Source organism: Delphinapterus leucas, chromosome 19, assembly GCF_059928025.1.
Source record: "Delphinapterus leucas isolate spDelLeu-1000000601 "Yukka" chromosome 19, BTC_Dleu_Yukka2, whole genome shotgun sequence".
NCBI classification, from domain to species: domain Eukaryota; kingdom Metazoa; phylum Chordata; class Mammalia; order Artiodactyla; family Monodontidae; genus Delphinapterus; species Delphinapterus leucas.
In genome coordinates, this window is record NC_143147.1 from 13,627,763 (window position 1) to 13,648,193 (window position 20,431).

Genomic DNA, 20,431 nt, shown 5'->3' on the forward strand with positions numbered 1-20,431 from the left:
GTATGTATATTCACTGTGCAAACTCCAGGTTCCGGTCGCGCACGGGTCGAGCCGCGGGGTGTGAGCCGCGCGGGCCGCCGTAGTCAGCTGTTGCGAGCAGGAAGTGTCCGAGGAGTGGGTGGAGACTGCACCATGGCCCCGGACCCCTGGTGAGCCTGGGGAGAGGGAGGGTGCACGCGGACCGTCCCGGGGGCGGCCGTGCTGCTGGGGAGCGGGCGGTCGCTAGGCATTAGGGCTGGAGGCCTTTCGGGATAAGGGGAGGGGAGCAAGGCCCCTTCCCCTACTGCCAGGGGCGGGGGTTGAGGGGCTGGGCTCTGCCGCATCCCGACACCCTCGGTCTTGACAGGGGTGGCCGGGGCGGGAGACCCGGTGGACCCCTGGGGAGCTGAGTTCCAGTGCCGAATCTCTGAGCGTTCCTTTTAGCCCTTCTTGGCTGCATCTCCCGGATTCCCGCCCATCGTGGTTGTGGAGATGGCTGATGCAGGCTTCCCTGGACTCCTGCGAAAGTGAAGTCGGAGTGACCTTTTTGTGGAACGCCAGCGTATCTGGTGAACCTTCTTATTTCCCAGGTGGAGAAACCGAGGTTCAGAATTCATGGTCATCAGCGAGTTAGTAACCAGTTGGCTCAAGCATCTAGATCTTGTGGGCCCTTCAAAAAACTTAGAGGAATCTGGGAGGGAAATTATGCCGTTTATAAGGTATTTTAGTACCACGAAGACTTTCTATGGCAGCAACTTCTGCAGTAAAACAATAGGTGATAAGGACCTTTTATTCAACAGTTAAGTCCCAAGGACTGACTGAATGATGAAAGACACAAGTTCTGATACGAGGAACCTATTCCTATAGCGTATTGGACTTGAGCTTTTTGTTTACTAATTAAAAATGCTATAGCTCAACACGGTTCTTTTGGAGAATATGTCATATTAGTACTTGTAACATAGTTTATTGTTTAAGTTGCAGGTAGTCTGGATATTAAGAGATTAACTTTGCAAAATCAAAGTTAATCTACCTGGGATCTAGATTATCTGGGCCAATGGCTTAATTGATTTAACACTATTTTTTTTTCACCTAATTTTAACACCCTGATAGAAAATTTAGAAAATATTGAATATTTGCAGAGGAAAAAACCCCCATCTTTAACTCTTATCATTTGGAATAATTGCCACTGTTGATTTTTTTAAATTAATTCATTTTTGGCTGCACTCTGTCTTGTTTGCTGCGCGTGGGCTTTTCTCTGGTGGTGGCAAGCGGGGACTACTCGCGGGCTTCTCACTGCGGTGGCTTCTCTTGTTGCAGAGCACGGGCTCTAGGCGCGCGGGCTTCAGTAGTTGTGGCTCGTGGGCCCTAGAGCGCAGGCTCAGTAGTTGTGGTGCACGGGCTTATTTGCTCCGCGGCATGTGGGATCTTCCCGGACCAGGGCTCGAACCCGTGTCCCCTGCATTGACAGGTGGATTCTTAACCACTGCGCCACCAGGGAAGCCTGGCACTGTTGATTTTTAAAATGAATTTATTACTTTGTATAATGTATGTGTGTGTGTATATATATGTGTGTATAGATATACACACACCCCTGTATATTTTACAAAGCAGGGAACATTCCTCCATATCATTAAATATTCAGTGAAAACACAATTTTAATGGTGCTTAATAGTGCATCATATGAATGACCGTGATGCACTATGATTTAATCATTCCCCTCTTTGTACCCTTTAAAAAATGTTAGAGGGCTTCCCTGGTGGCGCAGTGGTTGAGGGTCCGCCTGCCGATGAAGGGGACACGGGTTCGTGCCCCGGTCCGGGAGGATCCCACTTGCCGTGGAGCGCCTGGGCCCGTGAGCCATGGCCGCTGAGCCTGCGCATCCGGAGCCTGTGCTCCGTAACGGGAGAGGCCACAACAGTGAGAGGCCCGCGTACCGCAAAAAAAAAAAAAGAAAAAAAAAAAAGGGATTTTTTGGGTTTGTTTTTTTTTTAATTACAAAGACTGCCTTTTTGTTCCATCTCTTATTTCCTTGGCTCACTCCCTAGAAGTGGAACTACTGGGTCCAAGGGCTAAGTTGCCCTCCACTTCCGGGAAGCTAACTCCCTCATTTTACACATAAGGTAGGAAATAAAGCTTAGAAATAAGGTAGAGTCCCCAGGGTATCCATTTAGGTTGGTAGAAGCTATCACTGAACCCTAGGCCTCTTCCACAGTTAATGTTGAAAAAGCACTGGTAAGTTTTCCTGTTCCTCTCAAGTAGTTTGACTCAGCAGCTTTCTCATTTGTTGAAAGTGAAACAATGAGGGACTGTGCTGTGCTAGGTCAGCTTCCTTGCAAAGTAGGTTGCTGCTCATGGGAGCAGAAAGGAGTATGGAATAGGACTTTGAAAAATCTATAAAACAGACTTGACTATGGCTTTGCTCTCCTACTCTTGAAATAGCATAGCTCAGTGATGCTTTACTCCTGAGTAGCATTCTACTGTTTAGAAATGGAATATGGCTGTTACTCTTTCAATGGCATATCAAAGCCAGTGGTAAGCTCACTGTGTAATAGAAATAGCCGGTGGTGACTGTCTCTGAATGGGTTCTTTGCTAAAGTTAATCAGCTTTACCACTTTTTTCTCTCTGTTCCAGTTCCACAGCCTTTGTCATGGCATCGCCATCCTCTTAGTCACTTAGGCCTAAAAACTCGAATCATCTACTTTTTCCTCACTCTTCCTATCAGTGGAGATTGGTCACTAATCTCCAGTATTTCTTTTCTTTTCTTTTCTGCCGTAGCCCAATCCTTTATAGCCTTATGGCTTACAGAGAGTAAATATTGGTGGCTTGTTACTGCGTTGAATAGCTGGAGAAGTCTTCTACTGGTCTCTTGCCACTCTTCTCTCATCCCCCCAGTGATTTATGTACGTGGAGTTCAGGTTACTTTTCCTAAACTAGTATTTTAGGTACCTGTGTGCTTGATTCCATCATGAGGTTGCCCATTACCGCTAGGCCAGTGGTTCTCAAGCTTTGCTACAGATTGAAATCACCTGGGGAACTTTACAACTCCTCACGTCCAGGTCAAACCCCGTGCCAGTTCAATCAGAATGATGCCTGAGGTAGGAGCCAGGATTTTTTTTTTTTTTTAAGTCTTCTCTGGTGATTCAACTGTGTAGCAAAGCTTCAGAAATGCTCTTTAGCGCTCAAATGAAAACGTGAGGATTATGAGGAAGACATCTGGGGTTTGGGCATCAGCGTTTCATGTAACCTTTTCAGGCCTCACTCTATGTGTACAAGTATCCCCTACACCTCTCAAATTCTCTGCTAAAAGTCAAAGCTTGTCCTGCTGTTCAAGGCTCTGCAGAAACTAGCTTCAACTCATCAGTACCATTTTATACTTTACCCTCCTACCCAGGACCACCACTCAGCCGACCGTGCCGGGCTCCTACCCTCCCTTTCATCTTTGCTTGTTCCCTGTGCCTCTCACCTCATCTAGAATATGCTCCTCCCTCTTGTGGGAGTGAGAGGCCTGCTTTGACCTTGTGGTTCAGCCCAAGGTGTAATCTCTTGGCCCAGCCTTATCAGATCTGTCTCGGCCAACAGTAATTTCTCTCATTTCCGAACTCCGGAAATATGCACTCGCCATTTATACTCTGCGTCTGGCAGGAGGTGTGTTGTACCTTGTTATTGATTTTCATACGTGTGGTCTGGGACCACAGAGCCAGACCTCAGAACCTCTTTTCATAGATGACAACATGGAGGGAAAAAGAGGAAAATGTGGCAAAGCTGGGACCAGGACCCAGTTTTTCTTATCAGCCTCCCTCCTACTTTCTTTTTCTTTCTTTTTTTCTTTTTTTTTTTTTTAATATTTATGTATTTACTTTTGGCTGCTTCAGGTCGTAGTTGTTGGCCCACGGGCTTAGCTTCCCCACGGCATGTGGGATCTTAATTTCCTGACCTGGGGTCGCACCCGCATCCCCTGCGTTGGAAGGCGGATTCTCAACTACTGGACCAACAGGGAAGTCTCCCCTCCTACTTTCTTAATTGTGTATTGTCTTATATCACCTGCTCTCTTTTGGTATGCATGAATATATGTATATGAATGATGCTACTTTAGATTATAGCGGTGAGTTGCCAAGGATCCTACTGTTAGCAAACCAAAGTTGGGTTGACTCACCCGCATGCAGCAAAGCCAATCTACTGATACAATGTTGTGGTGAAGGAAAGTGCAGCGTTTATCGCAGGGCACCAAGCAAGGAGTCTAGTGCTAGTGCTTAAAACATCTGAATTCCCTGACGGCCTTCAGGGAAAGGTTTGTAAAGACAGGGTGAGGGGGCTTCCCTGGTGGCACAGTGGTTGAGAGTCCGCCTGCCGATGCAGGGGACACGGGTTCGTGCCCCGGTCCGGAAAGATCTCACATGCCGCAGAGCGGCTGGGCCCGTGAGCCATGGCCGCTGAGCCTGCGCGTCCGGAGCCTGTGCTCCGCAACGGGAGAGGCCACAGCAGTGAGAGGCCCACGTACCGCAAAAAAAAAAAAAAAAAAAAAAGAGACAGGGTGAGGGAGGGGCGTTGCGGGGTCGTGATCAGCTCGTGGACGCTCTTCTGATTGGTTGGTGGAGGGGTAATTGGGAGTCACTTTCTGGTTCCAGCTGGTCTGGGGTCTACGTGCCTTTTGGGCAGCACACAGTTAACTTCTCCCACCCGGCGGGGGTTTCGGTATCTGCAAAGCAGCTCAGAGGACACGGCTCAGAATATTATCTACAGCCCTTGAGGAGTAACCAAAGGTCCTTGACTTTAATGGCTAAACTATTATTATTTTGTTTTGCTTGACTGTTTTCCTGCTTCTCACTTCTCTGATTAAATTTACTCTTTGGAACTCAGGGAAGCCCTAGGAGACCAAAGCTTTTCTATAGACGAGAGGCAGGAGGAGGACAAGGGGATGGGGGTCTGTTCCAGGAAGGCCCCATAGGGTCCTGCTCGGTTACACTACCACACTGGATCCTTATTAAATTTAAAATGTACAGCTCTTAGCATAGGACCTGGCCCAGATCAGGTACTCGGTTGTTAGCCATAGCTGTAATTACTGTAGTAAGACTCCTAAGGGAAACGCCTGGAGATTGTTTATTTTTCCTTCATTCAAAGACATGTGCCAGGTCCCCTCATTGTTCAAGTGATATGTGGGAATTCAGAGATCTTAAGAAATGGATTGCTTATTTTTTCAGACAAAAATTGGAACATTAGGTTAAACAGATTTTAATATTTTTTTGAAACTTAAAAATATTTATTAATTCATTTATAATAACAAGAATCAACCTATTACATTCAGTATAAATCATGTTTTTAACAGAAAATATCTATATTTTCCAAAACAAGAGAAAATAAGTGAGAAGAGTGGCATTGTTTTACATTAAGTTCTTTTTACATAAATTTACATAACATTTTTTTTTTATTCAAACAGAAAGTCACAAAAATTATAATCCTTCTCATCAGTTCACTCAGTCCCGTGTAATTAATTCTTTTTTCATCTTGATCTTTTGTTGGCACTTTTATGAGTTCACCAGTTTTCCATTAGAGTTCTGAAAATGCTTCTTCATTCAGTTCAGCAGTAGAGTCAGTTACCAGAAACCTGTACTTGTCAGAGTCTTTTCCATGAATTCCTTGAAGATGAAACCCTTTTATAGGAACATTTTTGCAAAAGCATCAGAGTGCACCCAGAACTGTCTGTAAATGACAAAAGACTTAAAAATGACCACGGTTAAAGATTTGATGAAAGTTCATAATAATGCAATTGACAAGGAAATTTAGTTATTTCTGAGATATACATTTTAAAGTAATAACTAGAATTATGACTTACAACATTATACCAGAACATATAAGACTTTTAGGAATTTCATGTAATGTCTGAAACATTTATATTAACATATTTCCATACAAATAACCCAAAGAAAGTTTAGTGTTAGTTTTTTTTTAATTTTTAAATTTAATTGTATTTATTTTTTTATACAGCACGTTGTTATTCGTCATCAATTTTATACACATCAGTGTGTACATCATGTCATTCCCAGTCGCCCAGTTCAGCACACCACCATCCCCCCCCCACCCCCCGTGGCTTTCCCCCCTTGGTGTTTAACATTAGGTTAAACAGCAGATTTTAATATTTTTTACTGGGAACTCCTGGAAAATAGGTTCGTCGTATATTCATAGTCCCTGCCCTTTAGGAGAGATGAAATATGTGTACACACTTAAGTATTTTCTGTAAAACAGATAAAAGGTAAAAAGGCTGTAAGCGAAGGAAAAAATAAGGGACTCTCGGGGATTGATTGTGAATCCTTCAAAACCCCTAACACTGTTGAATAACAAATAGAAGCTCAGGACCTGCTTTGAGAGAATTCTGGTAAGCTTAGGTGTCAGGTGGGTGTGTGTCCTTTGACCCCAGAGCGTCCTGTTACCTGCTGATCTGTGTAGCTCTTCCCCAAATAGCTGCTCACCTGGCCTGTCACTCTCCATCCCTTTATCCTGCTTTATTTTCCTTCTTAGCCCATAGCAACACCTGACATACTCTGGTTTGGTTTGTTCGATGCCTTTCTCCCTTCGCTAAACTCCTTGAAAGCAGGGACTTCGTCCATTTTGTTCCCTGCTCTATTCTCCAGTGCCTGGAGCAGTGCTCAGCACAGAGGCGGCCCTCCAGAAATGTTTGCTGAATGTTTTGTGAATGAACGAATCTGTATGCTTTATCAGCGGTCAGATAACACAGTGGCTAGGAGCAGAGGCTCAGGGCCAGGCAGCCTTGGTTTGCAGCTGGTGGTACCCATAGGGCGAGTCTCTCTACCTCTTTGTGCCTGATTTTCTCACGTGTATGGTGGGGATGGTGACCCACCTCCCAGTGTTCTTATGTGGATTAAGTGAGTTATTACAAAGGAAGCTTTGAGAATTGAGCCCAGCCTGTACTAAGTACCATTCAACCCCTGTTGCCATTACTGTTACAATTATCATCCTCCCTTTCTGTTTGCATTTGTGACTAGAATGACAAACTGAAACTTAGATTATGCAGAAATTTCCTTTAAAGAACCTTCAACATTTTTCTCCCTTTATGACTTTGATGCAGGTTCTCCACCTACGATTCTACCTGCCAAATTGCACAAGAGATCGCTGAGAAAATTCAACAACGAAATCAGTATGAAAGAAATGGTGAAAATACAACCAAGGTAAGACCAGGAATGAGTACTTCAAATGATTTGTTTGAGCTCTGAGGTCTGAAAACCCTCCCCTTTCTGACTCTGTGTGTATGTGTGTGTGTATGTATAATGGCCTTTATGCTTACACATGTCGAATTGACATTACAACCAATCAGTTAACAGTTATTTAATCACTAGGACTAAATGAAGCATGACATCTCTGTAATCTCTCCTACTTTACCTTAAAAAGTTTCTAACAATTTCATAGTGTAGTTCCAAGGTTGGCACACTTTCCCCCAGATGGTAAATCTGTCAGGCTTTGCAGGACAAGAGGCCAAGTTCTCACCTCTATGAGTACCCATTCTCGACAAATTGATAATAGACTTTTTTGGTTTTTTACATTTTACATTTAAAAATGTAAAAAATCATCCTTCGCTTGTGGGCTGTAAGAAACAATGGTGGGATTTGGCGAGGAAATATGGTTTTTAGAAAACCATGAGTCTGTGCCAATACTTTTGATTCTAATCCAACATTCACAGGTTTCTTTGTAACTTCCCCATTCTAAATTAGTATTTTCCTTCCTTCTCCCGCAGTGAGAACCCAGGTTTCCAGAAGCATTGATATGTTTTTGCTCATTTGGTCTCTCTTAGAGTTTATAGAAAGTAGTTTCAGAATCATTACACAAGGGCCACTACAGACAATAAGTAAAGTTTGAGTTTGTGTCTTTATTATTATTTTTTAAAATTTAGAATATCCCCCTAAGGATACTGAGGTTATTCTGTTCTAAAGCTATTAGATTTTTTTCTTTTTTTTTCTGTGTCTTATGCTCTCCTTTGTATCTATTGATATTCATTTTCAGGGTTTGCTTTTCTTCCCTACCCTTGCTGATACCATTTTTAATATGTAGAACATTTACATAGTTCAAAAGTCAATATTATATACAAAGGTATACTCAAAGTCTTGTCCCCATCCCACTCTTTTCCATGCCTTCTTCACCTGCTTCTTAGAGGTAGCCTTTTTTTAAAATTAATTTCTCATTTATTCTTCCTGTGTGACTTCTTGCAGAAATAGGCATTCAGGTGTGTGTGTGTGTTTGTGTGTGTGTGTGTATTCGCATTTCTGTTCCTTTGACACAAAAGTTACTCTTTTGTATCTTGCTCTTCTCACTTGATAATATATGATAGAGATATTAATGCACTGAGATCTTCTCAGTTTTTCTTAGGGCCTTATAGTCCTGTATTGTGTATACTCTAGTTCATTAACCTGTCTCCTAAGAATGGGCATTTAGAGTGTTTCCAGTCTTTTGCTGTTATGAATAATGCTGCAATAAATAGCTTTGTGATTTTTTTTTTTTTGTATTTGTATTTGTGGAGGTTCTTTTAAGGGTGAATTCTCAGAACCAGGGCATATGTGATTTTTTTTTTTAACCTGTTGCCAAATTCCCCTCCACAGGAGTTGTCACCTTTGGCTTCACAGCCTGGCCAGCAGAGGGCGCTGTCAATTTTCTGAATTTTTGCCAACCTGATAAGTGAGATAAAATATTTTAGTGTAGTTTCATTGTCTTCATTTTTTTAATTGAAGCATAATTGACTTACAATATTATATTCGTTTTGGGTATACAGCATAGTGATTTGATATTTATTTTTTCTTTCTTTTTTTTTTTTTTTGCCGTACGTGGGCCTCTCACTGTTGTGGCCTCTCCCGTTGCGGAGCACAGGCTCCGGATGCGCAGGCTCAGCGGCCATGACTCACGGGCCCAGCCGCTCCGTGGCGTGTGGGATCTTCCCGGACCGGGACACGAACCCGCGTCCCCTGCATCGGCAGGCGGACTCTCAACCACTGCGCCACCAGGGAAGCCCAATATGCATTCTTAAAATCACTTATGCCATTGAACATCTTTTCATATATTAATTGGATGTTTGTATTTCTTCCTTTATGAATTGCCTGTTATATACATGTCTTTAACCTACCTTATTATTTCTTAATTTCCAAGTGTTCCTTATATATATGTCAACTAAGCTTTGATTAAGCTTTGATCTGGCATATTTGGTGCAAATATTTTTTCTATTAATTTGGATTTTGATTTTATAAATGACTTTAAAATACATGTATACACTTTTTAAAAATTTTATTTGAAATTGTCACTATTTTTATTTATGGCCTTTTCTTATAGGAGAAGGGGAGATACTGCTTAGAAAGGCCTTTCACACCCAGGGATTATAGAAGTACTTTGCCTAATTATCTAAATTTTCGTTAAGCTTTTCTCCTCTTTTTTATCTTTTTTTAAAACACATAAATCTTTATAATATTTGAAATTCATTTCGTGTATTGTAGGCATCTAATTTTTTCCCATTTGCTAAATTATTAATCCCCCCCTAAATATGAAATAGTCCATATTTCATTCACTGAGTTCTTACACAGCTGCACTGTTTCTGGACCTTCTGTTCTGTTGCACTAACGAAGCCATTGGTAACTACCAGCATCATACTCTTGTAGTTTTTTGTAAAGATTTAATATCTAATTGTTTAAGGCCCCCTTAGTTACACATATCCGTGATCTTTCTATATTTCCCTTCATTTATCCTCCTTTTAGAGCAATTTTGCATAGCTTTATTAAAAAGAATTTTGGGGGGCTTCCCTGGTGGCGCAGTGGTTGAGAGTCCGCCTGCCGATGCAGGGGACACGGGTTCGTGCCCCGGTCCGGGAAGATCCCACATGCCGCGGAGCGGCTGGGCCCGTGAGCCATGGCCGCTGAGCCCGTGCGTCTGGAGCCTGTGCTCTGCAACGGGAGAGGCCGCAACAGTGAGAGGCCTGCTTACCGCAAAAAAAAAAAAAAAAAAAAGAATTTTGTGCTGTGCCTCAGTTACCATCTCCTCTCCAATAAAAGGGCTCCAAATAGGGTTTTGGGTAGATGTGTAGTATATTTATAGACTAAACTGGGGAGCATTTACATTTTTGCAGTATTGAGTGTTTCCTTTCACTCATTCCATCAGCAGTATTTCCTGCAGTTACTATACACCAGGCACTGTGCTAGATATTTTTTAGATTTTGTTGATATTGTTAATGATGTTTTAAAATAATTTTTTAAAAGTTCTCCCTATTACTTGAATTTAGGAATGCCCTCAATTTTTTCATTTTGTGATTGATCACCATCCTGAATTCTTTATCTGTTTCTAGTCATCTTTTAGGTGATCCTCTTAACTTTCCCAAACAGACTGTTATCAGTGTGCAAATAATGATAATTTCATTTCCTTCTTTCCAGCCCTTATTATTTCTTTAACTTGTCTTATCATGTTGGTTAGAACTTCTAGACCAAAGTTAAATAATATTGTAGTTCAGGCAGCACTGACTGATTTTTAGTTTTCTTTGTTTCTGTTTTGTTTTTAATTAATTTCTCCCATGCTGTGTTAATCATATGTTTAGTCTGTCTTTAGTAATTAACACTGTTAGCTTTATTATTAGATTTTCTAACATCAAACTATTCTTAAATTACTCAGATAAATTCTACTTGGTGATGGTATATTGTCATTTTTAATGGAATTCTGAATTTGCTTTGCTAAAATTTTTTAAAGACTTTTACATTTATAATCCTTAAGGGAGATTGGCAAGTAGTTTCTTTTTTTCTGTTATCTCTGTCAGCGCTTGTTACCAGGGTTGTGTTAGCTTAAAATATGAATTAGGCTTTCCATCCTTTTCTGTGCTTTGGAAAGCTTCTGTTAAATTATCATAATGGGACATTTCTTCTGATTATGAAAGTAATAGTTTTCTTATAAAATATTAAGAAATCCCACTACTTAGAGATAACTACCCTTGATGTTTTGATGTCTTTAGGTCCTGGGTTGTTTTTTCTCTATGTGGATGACACTTCTTTTTATGATTTGATTTCTTTTTCTTTTAGTAAATTATGATGGGTATCTTTCTATGTTAACAAATATAGATTTCAGTCATACTTTTTTTTTTTTTTTTTGGCCATGCTGCGCCGCATGTGGGATCTTAGTCCCTCTACCAAGGATTGAACCAGCGCCTTCTGCATTGGAGGCATGGAGTGTCAACCACTGGACCGCCAGGGAGGTCCCCAGTCATACTTTTTAATGGCTACATATTCTTTCAACTGTTGAATGCTTTTGATCTTTAATTTCGTAGATTCTTCTCAGAGACCGGTGTGTGTGTGTGTGTGTGTGTGTGTGTGTGTGTGTGTGTGTGTTGTTCTTTTGTTCATTTGTTTGTTTGTTTTGCTCTTTACTTCTTGAATGAGGAGGGATCTGCTTTCCTTGGCGTTTCCCCATAAACGTTGTGGGTGGTTTTTCTGTGGTTCCCAGAGGTATTAGAATAGTTAAGGTGAGATTTTTCTTGGCTGCTAATACCTTTGAGGGTTGCTTGATGTGTGTAGCCCTTGGCCAGCCTCTGCTGTTGCGCTGTATTTTCCTTATGTGACCCTTGCTAATCTAAGGAGAGAGCCCCTGCTTCCACCGCAGTTGTATAATTGCTTCTTTTAACAAGGTAGCAAACTTGTGAGAGTGCCTTTTTAAACAAATCTCCAATTATATCCGTGGTTGACTATGTTTACTTTACACGGGCGATTCTATTTTTCATATTTTTAAATTCCTAAGAGGCTTCCTCCCCACCTCTCCACCATCCTTTAAGGCAGCACTTAGAGTCACAAACAAAACTTTACTCTGGGTTTGTAAATTGGAGAAAATTCACACCTCCTGGAAAAAGAGTCCCATGTGGTCAACACTCCTCTTGTATAAAAAGGACACCCTGCTATAAAACTTTTAATGGGTTGTAAGTGTACCCGTGTGTTTAGGGAGGAGTGGCCGGGATGGCAGTGGGACTTGACGTCTTGTTCTGTGCAGCATGGTTGAGGGAACCGTGGGGCTTTTGCTGGTGAACAAAGACTGGGGACATGCAGTTTCCTGCGTGGCTCCAAGGTAGACAAATAGGATCCGAGGGTAGATGCTCAAGGGACAGAATTCAGCTGATTGTGAGAGCAAAGTGACAGTTTCCAGTCAATGTCAGGGTTCAGGTATGGACCGGCTTACCAGCTGGTCAGGTCATAGGGCTGGGTGTGAGCATCAGGTGGGTGGCTGGCCCAGGTGACTGTTAAGATTCTGTACAGCCCTGAGGTTGTCGTTGCAGCCCTTCCTTGATTGAATCATAGTTTGTAAAGCAGCGTTTACATGATATTTTAAGGAGACCTCACACCTCTGGACCAGCATTCTCAGGCTGTGTTCTTTTCTTTTCAGCTTACCGTGACAATCAGAGCTTTGTTGCAGAAACTGAAGGAAAAGATCGCCCTTTTGAAGGACTTATTGCTAAGAGCTGTGTCAACACACCAGATGTATCCATGTAAACATTTCCACCTCTTGCTAGAGTGGGAGGACAAGCAGTCTTATTTTAAGAAAGGAAGGAATCTGGGCCACCCAGATTTTTCCACAGCTTGAGGAAGACCTGGTTTCCAAAATATTGCCTATAATCTCAATTTCTATTTTAAGCGTCTGTTACATGTTTTACAGTGAATATGCTGGCGAAGCAAGACACACGGCAGGAGTTAACTTAGTTGGGTGTAACCTTAATAGTGCAGGAAGCTCATGCTTTCTGTCAGTGCTGTATTTACACTGAGCCCCATGTTGCTACCTGTCTAGACTGCCTTGAAGGTGGTCCAGCAGGAGAACTTCCATGACACCCTTGAGTTGTGATTCTGCTTCTGTAGTTCCCAGAGTTTTGAACGATTCGTTTTCTTTTCTGAGAGGCCAGTACCCGTAGAAACGATGCATTTTTTCCCCCCAATTATGTAGATTATTGAGATGTGACTTCTTTGCCTTATTGTTCTAAAGGTCCAGACAGTACCCCTGTTTTGGGAGTTTTGTGGGGTGGGAGACACTTGCCTGAAGCAAGTTATGTCATCACCTCAGCCTCCCACCAACAATGTCAAGAATTAAGATATTTCTTTCTTTTTTTTCGGCCGCGCCATGCAGTGGCTTGTGGGATCTTAGTTCCCTAACCAGGGATCCGACCTGGGCCCCGGCAGTGAAAGTGCGGAGTCCTAACCATTGGACCTCCAGGGAACTCCCCAAAATATTTTCTTTCTTTCTTTCTTTTTTTTTTTTTTTAGAAATTCATAATCTGATCAATTTAGGAAAATAAACTTGACCTGTTACGTAAACTAATCCTTTAAATCTGAGTTGAAAACTGACCTCAAACTGGTCCTCTCTTACCATTCCTTTCCATTGTCTTTAGTTTGTACCAAACTTTGGTATCTCGGGAAGTGGTTGTTAATGCCCAATTTTAAACATGGGAAAATGTAGGAATATAGCTTTTTAGATAAAACAATAGAAGATGTTTTAAAACATATTTTTCTCCCAAGCATCACCACTGTATGTCACCAGGGAGGCTGGTTTAGATAGTTGCATGATTTCCAGTGTGCACTTATTAAAACGCTAAGGTTTTAACTATAAGTTTAATTTCAGGAAACAATTGGGCCCGTATTTTTAACACAGTTGGAATATTCTGATGTGTTTAGTTTGTAACTTTACCCTCCATCTGGCATCATTTGTTACTGCACAGTCTGTTATATAGGTTTTTATTTTATCAAAATGCACAAGTCTTAATATATAGACCTCAAGGTGGCAGAGCTGTGTTCTCCACTTTCAGTACTAAGGACTTGGAACTCTGCACATGGGATCAAGGTGTGCAAACTCATTTTAATATTACCTAAATCACGTGTATTAGAAACGTAGTTAAATATTGTTTCCCGGTGTAATATTAATAACTTTATTTGCCCATAGGTAACTGATTATTATTCATCTTATAATATTTATGTGCTAAACCTATAGCGCACGAAGATATAAATTAATAACCTTTACTTTTTTCTATCAATAATTTCTGCTAGTTCTTAATTATGGGGTGTACCAAGCACGCCACAGTAATAATTGACTTTGTTTTTCTAAATGCTTGCAGTCTGACCATATTCTGAAATCTCATAGACTCTGGTTTTGTGGTGATCTCGGAATTTGCTGAATGAGACACCAGGCATTTGAAAACACCAGAGTTATTAAATACTCTGAAAATATGAAATATTTATGATAATATTTAAGGACCATCATGTGAATAATTTAGAATTTCCCAGGAGAAATCAAAAACTCGTCTGGAATATAACAGCTTTCTTTAAAATCTAATTATTTTTTTCAAATAATTGGGTCTATTTCTACTGCAACTGCAACCAAAACTAGGGGTGGAATTCAGATAATCCACCCCATGGGGGCGCTCATAAACCTCTGTATTTTCGGGGAGACCATTTCTTAGATAGAATGGAAAGGGGGCAGCTGAACCTTCTTTACAAAAGAGGTATTGAGGCCAAGGCAAACTTGCACCTCAAGTCACTGATGAAGTTGGAAAGAAAGGACAGCATTCCAGCAGAGGAATTTTTTCACACCGAGGAGAAGAATATTTAAGAGCTTAAGTAACTTGCCCAGACCCCACTGCTAAGAAATGGAAAGCTAGGATTCCAATGCAGGGCTGTCTGAAGCCAAAGCCACTTGTTTAAAAGCTGAATTCTACTTTAGTGATAGAATACAGTCCACTGTCACGTGGCCTGTCTTCAACTAGAGTCCCCTATTGCTTGGCATGTTGCTGTAATGCCAAGACAAATCTTGTTTATAATGCAAATCCTCAAGACCCTTCTTAATCATCAGAAAGATTAAACAGTCTTCACTGTGGTTTATTAGGTATACTTTATGATGTTGTAATTCTTAGAAAAATTTGTGTCCATAAATCGCCGGGAGAGTGACTTTTTAATCCTTTTTCTTGAGGCATAATTAATGTTGGGTGACTTTTTTAACGTGAATATTTGAAAGCCACATTTCCTTACTGTGTTGGGTAGTTGAGTTTATGGTACCTTACTTAATAAATTTATGTCTTTCTGCATTCGTGAAGTTTTCCAGAGAACACTAGGAGTTGCCAGAAAGATAAGTCCTATGAAAATGCCTTCCAAACAGTTAAATTCTGGGAGGTTAGGCCTAAGATGTTACTGCTCTTCCCTGAAAAAGTATTTTTCTCTAGCAAGAGTAAATGTGAAATTAAAATGAAAGTGGCGTGCTTTCGAATTGGTTAACTTGCAATTCATAATTGAAAGTCCTGCAGCCAGAGAGTTGAAAATTGCTGAAATACATTAACTTCTGTTCACGGTGCTTCTTGGAGATGGGGATTATAATGGCCTCACCAGCTGAGAAAAGGTGGGTTTACAGGAGGGCGCACAGGAAATTTCAGGTAATGCTAAAATTATTCTTAGAATTAGCTTTAAATGAAGCTTGTCTTTTTGTTGGGTTTTTCAAAGGCAACACTTCTGGTACTTTAAAAAGAATTTTAAAAAATCACTTTACAGAGGGGTTCAGTATCAAAAGGTAATTTTGGTCTCTTTGGAGAAGTCCTGTAGAAATAGTAATAATTATTATTTTTTGGTCGTGCCGTACATCTTGTGGCATCTTAGTTTCCTGACCAGGGATTGAACCCAGGCCCCCAGCAGTGAAAGCACCGAGTCCTAACCACTGGACCACCAGGGAATTCCCGAGAAATAATTTTTTTAAATCCATAAATAACTCTGCTCCACTTTGTATTTTTTGGGGGAAAAAAAGATGCGTAGACAAATAGGTAGATGGCAGGATAGATGCCCCAATCACCGTGTAACAAACCTGGATACATGTAGGTGTGGAGAGGCTCACTGGATAGATTTTAGGGATAGCCCCTCAGGGCTCCAGTGGAGGTGAAGTGGTTCTAAAACACTGCACCTGGCCATGACAGTTTTCACTGGTGTCTACTATTGTGAGAAAAATAAGGACAAGATAATTTTTATTTCAGTAGAAACTTTCTGATTTATAGTCTGTTTACATGGTTCTCCCTGGTTTTGGGTATTAACATCTGCTTCTTTTTCATCATGACAGTAAAAGTAGATGAGAGTTTTGTCTGTTGTGGGTTTTGGAATGTCCATAGATGGCAAAATTGGTCTATATAAATCCCCCCATCACCATCCCCGCAGTTTGTTTGGAAATACTTCTGCTCCATGAAATCCAAAAGTCTGGGCACCGTTGGAATACTGGGAACAACATTGGCTTTGGAGCCAGACAGAACTGAGGTGGAAGACCAGCTCCATCACTTCCCCAAGGCCAGAGAGCAACGTAGCCTTTCTTGACCTTAGTTTCATTAATCTGTAGAGTAGGAATAATCATACTTGTTTTGCAGGTTGTTGTGAAAGTTGAAGAAAATATATTTAAAGCATCTAACAGGACAAGCCACCCCCATAATTGTGGGTGTTAAATAAAAGATAGTTATTAACCCTTTGTGGGCAAGTTACTTCTTTGTGCCTGTTTTCTCACTTGTGAAGTAGGGATAATCAAAGTACACCCGGCTTGTGGGATTATTGGGAGGATTAAATTATATGCATAGAAGGTGTTTCACATAAAGTAAGCCCCCCTCGAGGATTAGCTGCTACTTACTATTTTATCTTTGTTAAAATTACAGCCATCTTGGAGAATTTACAGGTAGTCCTTTTATGGCGTTTATAATCAAGTAAGAAGGGTATATCAAAGCACATAGATAGTGATAGTATTAAGATCCTACTTGCAAAATCTGATCAGTGCTTTGAGGAAGATAAGGACCTGGTCAGGTACATAATAGATATTCAGCAGAGTTTGTTAACGTAAAAAAAAAATAGTAAAATGAAAGGGATGAAGTACTATGTGAGCCAGAAAAATCGCCTGGCCTCTGGGACCTTACACTGTCTCTGTGCAGTCCTTCTTGCGGCAGTGGGAAGTAATTATGCTTCTGCAGAGCAATTAATTTGCACGTAAGACTTGCCTAAATTCTTAAGCCTTCTACCAAATAAGGAGAAACTCCAGGAGCTAGAGTGGGGGTGGGGCATCCCCTGGGTCCAGCACCATCTTCAGCCCACTCCATCGTAGGTTGGAAGTGCTTCCCAGGTTATAGCAGAGAAACTGGGCTGAGGCACGTTGGTCATGGGTATTGGTGATACGAAATCAGGACCCAGTTTCATTTGCAGCGTTGCATTGCCATGAACTGGTTATAATTACATGTAACATCAGCCTAGCTGATGAAAAAGTACTATGGTAGCTAGCTCTTCTGTTTCCTTATTTGTCTGTTCTCTGACCTTCTTCCTTGGTTATTCACCACGTTGGTGGAAGAGGAGGTCCCAGTTCTGGCCACTGACTGTGTGCCCTGTGTTCTACTTGTCCTTCCTTACCCTGTCGTCGCTTCCCCCAACTACCATGAGACCACATCCATGCAGTGTCACCACTGCCTAGATGATTCTTTGACCTCTCGTTAACAACAACTTCTGTATAGTAAGTGTGCTTTGCAGAAGGGCTGTGCATCTGTCTATTCTCTTCAACCTCCTCTACCCTCCCCCCCATCTCCTTATGCTCTGTTCTCTTAATAGGTTAAAATAAAAACAGAACAAAGAGGTAGAGTGAGTGTTCCTAACTGGACAGTTTTCCAGTTGTCCTGGATTTACAGGGAGTCTCTGGGAATATTCTGAATTAATATTACCAGTATTGTTATTAACAGGATACTAAGAAGTGGCAAAGTTAAGTGAGCAGTACTGGGGGCCTCAGGGTGGAGGAGCCCCTGGAACGTTTGGTGGTCAAGCCCCACACGAGGTGGTAGGAAAGCCCTGACTTAGACTGGAAAGAGCTGGGCTCTAGCCCACTATTGTCATTACCAGCTGCCCAGGGCCCTGGTTTCCTGGTCAGAAGAACAAGAGACTTGGATATGCCTCCCCTAGCATCAGCTGTCTGTGATTCTGTTCTTCACTTACTAATCTTCAAAACATAATCACCAAGTTTTATTGCTCCTAAAATTGATGTTCTTTGTTAATTTATTCTCAACTAGTTTATATCTAACATTTGCTAAATTTAAAACTTGCCTTTATTGTTTTTATTAAAAAAGTACTTTCTACCTGTATAGTTCTTATTTTATTTTATTTTTTTGCGGTACGTGGGCCTCTCACTGTTGTGGCCTCTCCCGTTGCGGAGCACAGGCTCCGGACGCGCAGGCTCAGCGGCCATGGCTCACGGGCCCAGCCGCTCCGCGGCATGTGGGATCTTCCCGGACAGGGGCATGAACTCATGTCCCCTGCATCGGCAGGTGGACTCTCAACCAGTGCGCCACCAGGGAATCCCTATAGTTCTTATTTTTAACCAATGACTCTTCTCTCTCTTCCCCATCCCCATCCTATTCCAGCTCATTCTTTCATAGTTAATGTGTTAGTGGTTGGTACCTGCCATCACAGACTTTTCTAGGCATGAACAAATATATACACGTGTAAATATAAAATGCTTTTGACTACAGAGGGATCATATTATACGTTTGGTTCTGAAATTTTTTGTTAATTAGCATTTGATAGAGTCAAACAGTCCAAAACAATATTGGATGGGAAGTAAGTCTCCCTTACACCCTGAATCCCCAGTTCCCTTTCCTTAGAGGCAACTCTTTTTGTATCCTTCCATAAATTTTAAGTGTATATGCAAACATATATGTTTCTCTGATTTTTTTTAATGTATGCAGTGGGAGCATACTATTCACTGTTTAGCTCTTTGCTGCTTCTTTTTGTTTAACACTATTTTGGAGATTATTCCATACCAAATAACTTATGTAGCACTTAGTAAGTGCTCAGATATGTTAATTATCATTATCATCGATACATAAAGAGCTTTCCTCTTCTCTCTCTCTTTTTTTTGGGGGGGCTGCAAAACATACCATTATAGAGGTGTGCTAGTTCCTTATTGACGGACCTTAGAATGTTTCCAATATTTGGCTAATATAAATAATGCTGCAGTGAACATCTTTGTTCCTGCATCTTTGTATAGACATGTGAATATATCTGCAGGAGAAATTCCTGTGGAAAGAATGTGCCTTTTAAATTTTGTTATGTATATAGAAGGCAACGTGGCAATTGGTTGAACCCATTTCCATTCCCACCAAGGATGTCCGAGAGTGCTTGGTTCCTTGCCCCTTTCCAGAACCGCCCTGTCGTAGTTTCTTACCTGATGGGTGAAAGTGATAGCATGGTTCAGTTTGCATTTCTTTTACTAATGTGAAACTGCATTTTTTTCCATTTGATTAGCATTACTGTTTTCTTTTTTCTATGCCCTGTTATCTCCTTTGCTGTTTTAAAATTTGCCACTATTAATTTGTCACTTGTAATTTTACTTTGCAGGTATTTAAAACTTTTATAGAGCCAGATTTAGTGTTTCCTTCATGGCCTCTGGGTTTTCCTTCTTGACTAGAAAGATCTTTCTTACCCTAAGAGTATTAGAAAGTTCTCCAAAGTCGTCTTCTAATGATATGTAATTTTACTTTTTATGTTTAAACCCCTGAGCCAGTCAGATCTGTGCTTAATTGTAATATTGGATTATCGTTCAGCTTATGCTCGCTTGGATGGTTGGATAACTAAATCCCAACAAAACCACAGGTTGCCAGAGTAGGTTGAGCGTAGAACAGAAGACAAGGGTTATCAGCATTGTGGTATAGTTAATAGTTTTCCATGATTAAAATTCAGTTTTGTCCTGTATAATTCATGACATAGGTTCTGTCTCTCCCCACCCCCAGGAGCGTTTTTTTAGATAGAAGAGGCTTCTGCTTTATTGACAATTTGCCACTGATTTGAAACACATTGATATTTATTCTTGGTGTTGCATTGATCAGAAGGCTAATATTTGGCCCTTTTATTAGTACAGAGGAAGGACTTAAGCTCACTGTTTCTTAGTTACAGTTGCTACTTCACGGTTTCCAAGATGGGTTCTTAATGACTGTAGTCAAGCAGGAAACGGAAAGGCGATGGTAGTCATTTTTCTTAGGAAAGCGTGGCGTTCTGGAATGTTGAGAGAATGTATCCATTATTATTTTTTAAGTAGTCAAAGTCACTAACACTCCTTAGTTACATTGGTTTGGGGGGGATTTATGATTTTTCTAACTAGTGTCTGTTACTGGGGAACATTTTTGATGGGTTTATTTGCTTTTTTTTAATAGTTGGCCAGCTTTTTCTAGTCAAAATGATCAACAAAAGTAGATTCACTGGGCCGTGGTTTTCCCACCCAGGGAAACTTATTTGATTCTGCCAAGCTCTCAAACTTCTGGGGCCTAAATGCAGGGTTTAATATCCCCTCTTGAAAGGACAAGTATCTATAAATCCAGAAATCCAAAGTAGTAGTCTCACTTTTACTGGAACCAGGAAAACTGTGGCCATGGATTGTGCCGGAGGAGGTGTGAGAGATTATCTGGGTGCCATA

At 41.1% G+C, this 20,431-nt stretch overlaps 1 protein-coding gene across 4 annotated transcripts in view; it reads left to right on the top strand.

Annotated features, from left to right (window-relative positions):
* The first annotated feature begins 99 nt into the window (after positions 1 to 99).
* Positions 100 to 20,431, top strand: part of STX8 (syntaxin 8) — a 241,123-nt gene continuing 220,791 nt past the window's right edge. For 3 of the 4 annotated variants that reach the window (XM_022596181.2, XM_022596182.3, XM_089900354.1), the window contains exons 1-3: positions 100 to 149; positions 7,062 to 7,161; positions 12,377 to 12,471. In XM_022596181.2, coding sequence (XP_022451889.1) covers positions 133 to 149; positions 7,062 to 7,161; positions 12,377 to 12,471 — 212 coding nt within the window. In that variant the 5' untranslated portion in view covers positions 100 to 132. Of the gene's footprint in view, positions 150 to 323; positions 570 to 7,061; positions 7,162 to 12,376; positions 12,472 to 20,431 lie in introns of those variants that run through there. The other variant, XM_089900355.1, reaches the window with a different exon arrangement.